Raw genomic sequence first — 7,289 nt, 5'->3', positions numbered from 1 at the left:
TTTCTTTTAATAAGGACAACTCATGCATTCTACTACGTCAAATTAACAATGATGTAGATCAGATTTTCACCCTCGACACTGGAATTATTCACTCGTCCTTATCTGTTCACGAGCAGAAAATAGAACCTCCCGCTCAAAACAGAGCATACCCGGGCATACACCTACCCAGACAACGCAAAGGTTAAGAACAAAAAGAAAAGAAAAAGCGAAGGAAGTTAAAAAAAAAAACCGGCCCGTCCAGATTCCTTTAATTAGTGCCGCTAGATCAAGACGATGACCGCGAAGATAAACGCCACCACCGTGAAGGAGAAACGGCACCGGAGCAACGACGAGGCGGAAGTGCTCGGTCCAGCTGCTGCAGCGCCTGGTGAAGTTGGTCCGGCCGGTGAGTTTGGTGCTCCACCACTTCCAGCAGTGGGGGATGGGGACGGCGTGGCGGTGGGGCTGCTGGTAGAAGAGGAGGCGACGGTGATGGCGAGCTTCTGGCCGAATGAGCAGTGGCTGCCGATGCCACATATGTAGTAGTGGATGCCCGGTGAGCTAATGGTAACGGTGGCGGGGCCGTTAGCCATAGTAGTACCCAGCTGTTGCTTGGAAGAACACCCATCGTACCCAGACTTGGGGACTGGTATAACGTTGTGAATCCCAGTTGGAAAATTAAACACTGCAATACGTACAGGGAAACAAATTAATCAATTAATTTAGCACCGAAGAAGCACCATTATCATCATATATATATATATATATTGGAACGTAGTGAGATATATATATGTATATACCGAGCGTGTCGCCCACTGCGAAGGTCTGCGAGGATGACCAATCGGAGTAAAAGGTAGTGGCGGACGGTATGGTCCAATTAGTGGCGCCTCCCACAACATGTGTTGTTGATGCCGCGGCCACCGAGCCCTCCAGTATAATGTTGATTGCCGTCATGGTTACCACCACTCCGATCCATGATGACAAGTACATCCTCACTTCTCCTACACCCATCGATCCTTGGAATCAATAATAATGTGATCTGCAGGTCACCCCTTCCCTTTCCTGATCCTCTCAGTCCGGCCCTCTCCCTCCTCTCCCTTGTGAAAATATATTATGCCTCAAATTGCTCCTTGCTTTCTGGTCCGATATTCTGAGATATATATATAAAACTATCTAGCAATGCCGACTACAAAAGGCTTTATCAATATAAAGCCAACGTACAGTCTGGAATTTTGTCATCGTAGATGGGCGGGTGGGTGGGTGGGTGGGCCTGCAAGTCTGTAAATCCAACCGATTGTTGCATGCCATGAAGAAGAGGTGGGAACCGACCGAGGGCTTCGCCAAGGCAGGCCAATTAAGAATTTTGGGGAGTTGCCGAATCATGTTATTCAAGACCCCAAAACTTATTAATTAGGACACCCTGTGTCTGGACCCGACACCAAACGCGGACGGGCACAATATTGTTTGTTAGGCTGCAATGTGGATATAACGCAAGACTTTTCTGATCTTCCGCAAGTAGACCCTAAGCCTAGTGCTCTGTCGTCTTTATCATCATCAATAATGGCCATTCCTCCTAAATCACAAGCTTCTGTATGCACCCAACCCCACCTTGTTAAATTCCATATTAAGCCGGTCATTTCTAGAAGACTCGATATCTAACCGCACGTTAGTTGACGTGATGCACATTTCTATCTTTTGTAGTCGCGAGTCCTCAAACCGACGACTACTCGGTGGTGGACCTCTTACGTCGCGTCTTTGACTGACCGGGATGGACAGCGGACCGAAAGAAGCGCTCATCTAGAAGGTTAAGCAGAAAAAGTCTATCCAACATTTGCCGTACCCACTTTGGAATTAAAATATTATGACAATAAATTAAGTTCATAATCGTCCGGGAATACAACTTAAATAGAATACATCCATTTAAAAAAAAAAAAGATATAGTACACACCAGTTTTTAAAAACTCGATTCCTATTTCCTATTTGATTGTAACACATTCTTAAGAAGGATCAGTAACAAAATCTTTCAACCATTTGAGTAGCGTAGCGTGGACAGAAACCAAGAGTTCTAAAGCCTAAATGAGAGCCAAAATGATGCTCATGGAATCCAAGTGAGAGATCTTTATTTCTTGCTTCGAAGTGAGGTCTGCAATACTTCTCTGTGCAATTATTAGTATTTTGGTGCTCTGTTAATTAGATGGTTTATTGCTACTTTTGTTCTTTTACTAGTAGTTACTAATTTTATAGAGTAGGTGTATGTTCTAAAACTCTTATTTGCTGTTATCCATGATAGAATAGGGTGTATGCTAGTTTCCTTGGCTTTCCTCAAATGAAGAAAAATCAATAACAAGGCCAATGATCTTCGTACTTAGACTCACAGTTAATTAGTTTAGATAAAAGTTAATCTTTCTTTAGTCGACTTAAATTACAGTGCAATTAACATAATTAAACATTGGCAAAAAAAAAAAAAAAAATCCCATGTGAGATTTGAACTCCGACCCACTAGATAATAGTTGGGTGATTATGTTTCCAGTATACGTTATGTTACAAAAACTGAAAATCAGATTCCCAATAATAAATTGCGAGTGGGATTAGAATCAGAGAAAGTTTTAGTGGGATTCCTAGGTAGAAAAAATAATTTCTTGGAGGAGATGATGTTTTCAATACACGCATGAACTCATGCAAGTATTAAGGCAGAAAAGCCTCTTTAGGTGATTTGTTGAAGGGGGAGGAGGAGGATCAGTGGGATGCTGAAGGAGGAGGATAAGGAGGTTGGAGGATTATGAGGAGGAAAACAGTCGCCTTTAGTAGATATTCCTTCGGTTGGTGAGTTTGAGCTGTGTAATCGGAAAGGACAACCCATAAGGATCCAAGCATTAAAATATACATCCTACTTCTATCCTCCAGCAAAAAAAAAATAAAATAAATAGAAAATGATTGAGAGGATTGATGTGATAAAATCTACCTCAATTACTGCAACTTCTGTGAGTAGTCTTCCTCCTCGATCTCGTACCTGGCTTCTAACCACTGTTAGTTTGTGACCATCAACAACAAGGAGGAGAGCTGCATGCCCTCCTCCTGTGGCATCCCCGTCGTGCCGTACCATATCGGTGGTCCCACCGACTGGTCTGCCCCGCCCCGAATTTGCCGCGGATTTGCTGAACTAGCCATAGGTCAACTGTAGTGCGACCGGCGAGGAGAGAGACAAGGACACGTGGGTGGCACGTGTGCTTTGTAGAGCCGAGTTAGAGGTGAATAGGATACTGATGTCAACTCGTACTCTTTTATTTTGACACCTGTGTCTCTCACTAATTTTTTTAATTCCTTCATCTACGAGTAGTTTCAACGAGTTGCCTTTCGGTGACCGCAAACAAATTACAAAAATATAAAAATGTCATTTTCTAAAGGCGTCAGAAAATATTAAAATAGTAAATTTGAATTAATTTACTCGAGTGCCTCAGCTTTAGAGGACTTAATGAACCTTGTAGCAGTTCTTCAATTTACCAATGACCCGTGCTTCATAGAGAGATTAAAAATAATCTTTTAAAAATGTATCCTAAACATACAGTAGGAGCACGAGATGTGAACCACTACTGTAACTAGAACCGTTTACAATTTACACAATCAAATAAAAGCCTAAACAGATAGGTTCAGATGGCATCTTTGAGCTTTCTTGGAGAAGCAACGAGATCTGAGATGGATCAAAAGAAAAGAAGAGATTAAGTGTTGAGAGTGAGCAAGGATAGAAAGAAAGATTGAAGAGGCGTCTCCCAATCCATATCTCACCCCAAGAAAAAAAAAAAAACACTTTTGAATCTTGGATCGCATTCTAATATAATTATGTCAAATACCTGCGTTGCTTAAAAAAAGCGGCACCACCCCTATGCTACCTTCTTGTACCTCTCTAGCCCAACTCAAACATGAAACGAGATCTCAACAATTAATGCAAGGAGAAGTCACTATAATCAAACCAAAGCCTAAAGAGATAGTAAAAAAAGAATATCTTAAGGCTTCCTTGGGGAAGATTTGGGATGGAAAAAGAACATAAAAAATAAGAAAATATCAGATTCAATAGCTATCTCCCGATCGCTCAATCAACTAAGTTGATAGCATAAGCAAAGCTATCATCTAATTCAAAATCCTTCAATGTGGTCTCGGGTTTAGGGTTTAGGGCTTATGGTTTAGGGTTTTGGGGTTTTGGGGTTTTGGGTTTTGGGGTTTAGGGTTTGGGGTTTAGGGTTTAGGGTTTAGGGTTTGGGGTTTTAGGGTTTGGGGTTTAGGGTTTGGGGTTTAGGGTTTGGGGTTTAGGGTTTGGGGTTTGGGGTTTGGGGTTTAGGGTTTGGGGTTTAGGGTTTGGGGTTTAGGGTTTAGGGTTTAGGGTTTAGGGTTTAGGGTTTAGGGTTTAGGGTTTAGGGTTTAGGGTTTAGGGTTTAGGGTTTAGGGTTTAGGGTTTAGGGTTTAGGGTTTAGGGTTTAGGGTTTAGGGTTTAGGGTTTAGGGTTTAGGGTTTAGGGTTTAGGGTTTAGGGTTTAGGGTTTAGGGTTTAGGGTTTAGGGTTTAGGGTTTAGGGTTTAGGGTTTAGGGTTTAGGGTTTAGGGTTTAGGGTTTAGGGTTTAGGGTTTAGGGTTTAGGGTTTAGGGTTTAGGGTTTAGGGTTTAGGGTTTAGGGTTTAGGGTTTAGGGTTTAGGGTTTAGGGTTTAGGGTTTAGGGTTTAGGGTTTAGGGTTTAGGGTTTAGGGTTTAGGGTTTAGGGTTTAGGGTTTAGGGTTTAGGGTTTAGGGTTTAGGGTTTAGGGTTTAGGGTTTAGGGTTTAGGGTTTAGGGTTTAGGGTTTAGGGTTTAGGGTTTAGGGTTTAGGGTTTAGGGTTTAGGGTTTAGGGTTTAGGGTTTAGGGTTTAGGGTTTAGGGTTTAGGGTTTAGGGTTTAGGGTTTAGGGTTTAGGGTTTAGGGTTTAGGGTTTAGGGTTTAGGGTTTAGGGTTTAGGGTTTAGGGTTTAGGGTTTAGGGTTTAGGGTTTAGGGTTTAGGGTTTAGGGTTTAGGGTTTAGGGTTTAGGGTTTAGGGTTTAGGGTTTAGGGTTTAGGGTTTAGGGTTTAGGGTTTAGGGTTTAGGGTTTAGGGTTTAGGGTTTAGGGTTTAGGGTTTAGGGTTTAGGGTTTAGGGTTTAGGGTTTAGGGTTTAGGGTTTAGGGTTTAGGGTTTAGGGTTTAGGGTTTAGGGTTTAGGGTTTAGGGTTTAGGGTTTAGGGTTTAGGGTTTAGGGTTTAGGGTTTAGGGTTTAGGGTTTAGGGTTTAGGGTTTAGGGTTTAGGGTTTAGGGTTTAGGGTTTAGGGTTTAGGGTTTAGGGTTTAGGGTTTAGGGTTTAGGGTTTAGGGTTTAGGGTTTAGGGTTTAGGGTTTAGGGTTTAGGGTTTAGGGTTTAGGGTTTAGGGTTTAGGGTTTAGGGTTTAGGGTTTAGGGTTTAGGGTTTAGGGTTTAGGGTTTAGGGTTTAGGGTTTAGGGTTTAGGGTTTAGGGTTTAGGGTTTAGGGTTTAGGGTTTAGGGTTTAGGGTTTAGGGTTTAGGGTTTAGGGTTTAGGGTTTAGGGTTTAGGGTTTAGGGTTTAGGGTTTAGGGTTTAGGGTTTAGGGTTTAGGGTTTAGGGTTTAGGGTTTAGGGTTTAGGGTTTAGGGTTTAGGGTTTAGGGTTTAGGGTTTAGGGTTTAGGGTTTAGGGTTTAGGGTTTAGGGTTTAGGGTTTAGGGTTTAGGGTTTAGGGTTTAGGGTTTAGGGTTTAGGGTTTAGGGTTTAGGGTTTAGGGTTTAGGGTTTAGGGTTTAGGGTTTAGGGTTTAGGGTTTAGGGTTTAGGGTTTAGGGTTTAGGGTTTAGGGTTTAGGGTTTAGGGTTTAGGGTTTAGGGTTTAGGGTTTAGGGTTTAGGGTTTAGGGTTTAGGGTTTAGGGTTTAGGGTTTAGGGTTTAGGGTTTAGGGTTTAGGGTTTAGGGTTTAGGGTTTAGGGTTTAGGGTTTAGGGTTTAGGGTTTAGGGTTTAGGGTTTAGGGTTTAGGGTTTAGGGTTTAGGGTTTAGGGTTTAGGGTTTAGGGTTTAGGGTTTAGGGTTTAGGGTTTAGGGTTTAGGGTTTAGGGTTTAGGGTTTAGGGTTTAGGGTTTAGGGTTTAGGGTTTAGGGTTTAGGGTTTAGGGTTTAGGGTTTAGGGTTTAGGGTTTAGGGTTTAGGGTTTAGGGTTTAGGGTTTAGGGTTTAGGGTTTAGGGTTTAGGGTTTAGGGTTTAGGGTTTAGGGTTTAGGGTTTAGGGTTTAGGGTTTAGGGTTTAGGGTTTAGGGTTTAGGGTTTAGGGTTTAGGGTTTAGGGTTTAGGGTTTAGGGTTTAGGGTTTAGGGTTTAGGGTTTAGGGTTTAGGGTTTAGGGTTTAGGGTTTAGGGTTTAGGGTTTAGGGTTTAGGGTTTAGGGTTTAGGGTTTAGGGTTTAGGGTTTAGGGTTTAGGGTTTAGGGTTTAGGGTTTAGGGTTTAGGGTTTAGGGTTTAGGGTTTAGGGTTTAGGGTTTAGGGTTTAGGGTTTAGGGTTTAGGGTTTAGGGTTTAGGGTTTAGGGTTTAGGGTTTAGGGTTTAGGGTTTAGGGTTTAGGGTTTAGGGTTTAGGGTTTAGGGTTTAGGGTTTAGGGTTTAGGGTTTAGGGTTTAGGGTTTAGGGTTTAGGGTTTAGGGTTTAGGGTTTAGGGTTTAGGGTTTAGGGTTTAGGGTTTAGGGTTTAGGGTTTAGGGTTTAGGGTTTAGGGTTTAGGGTTTAGGGTTTAGGGTTTAGGGTTTAGGGTTTAGGGTTTAGGGTTTAGGGTTTAGGGTTTAGGGTTTAGGGTTTAGGGTTTAGGGTTTAGGGTTTAGGGTTTAGGGTTTAGGGTTTAGGGTTTAGGGTTTAGGGTTTAGGGTTTAGGGTTTAGGGTTTAGGGTTTAGGGTTTAGGGTTTAGGGTTTAGGGTTTAGGGTTTAGGGTTTAGGGTTTAGGGTTTAGGGTTTAGGGTTTAGGGTTTAGGGTTTAGGGTTTAGGGTTTAGGGTTTAGGGTTTAGGGTTTAGGGTTTAGGGTTTAGGGTTTAGGGTTTAGGGTTTAGGGTTTAGGGTTTAGGGTTTAGGGTTTAGGGTTTAGGGTTTAGGGTTTAGGGTTTAGGGTTTAGGGTTTAGGGTTTAGGGTTTAGGGTTTAGGGTTTAGGGTTTAGGGTTTAGGGTTTAGGGTTTAGGGTTTAGGGTTTAGGGTTTAGGGTTTAGGGTTTAGGGTTTAGGGTTTAGGGTTTAGGGTTTAGGGTTTAGGGTTTAGGGTTTAGGGTTTAGGGTTTAGGGTTTAGGG

At 42.4% G+C, this 7,289-nt stretch overlaps 1 protein-coding gene across 1 annotated transcript; it reads right to left on the bottom strand.

Moving 5' to 3' along the window:
* Positions 1-1,129, bottom strand: LOC140760566 (cucumber peeling cupredoxin-like). Its single transcript, XM_073097612.1, has 2 exons — positions 780-1,129; positions 1-664 (listed from the first exon to the last, which is right to left on the bottom strand). The coding sequence occupies exons 1-2, from the start codon at positions 988-990 to the stop codon at positions 261-263; spliced, it is 615 nt and encodes a 204-aa protein (XP_072953713.1). The 5' UTR covers positions 991-1,129; the 3' UTR covers positions 1-260.
* Between the last annotated feature and the right edge of the window lie 6,160 nt (positions 1,130-7,289).

Source organism: Typha angustifolia, chromosome 1 (assembly GCF_048772165.1).
Source record: "Typha angustifolia cultivar Huaian chromosome 1, ASM4877216v1, whole genome shotgun sequence".
Classification (NCBI taxonomy): domain Eukaryota; kingdom Viridiplantae; phylum Streptophyta; class Magnoliopsida; order Poales; family Typhaceae; genus Typha; species Typha angustifolia.
The sequence above is the reverse complement of the archived record's forward strand: the minus strand, read 5'-3'. Positions and strand labels throughout refer to the sequence as shown.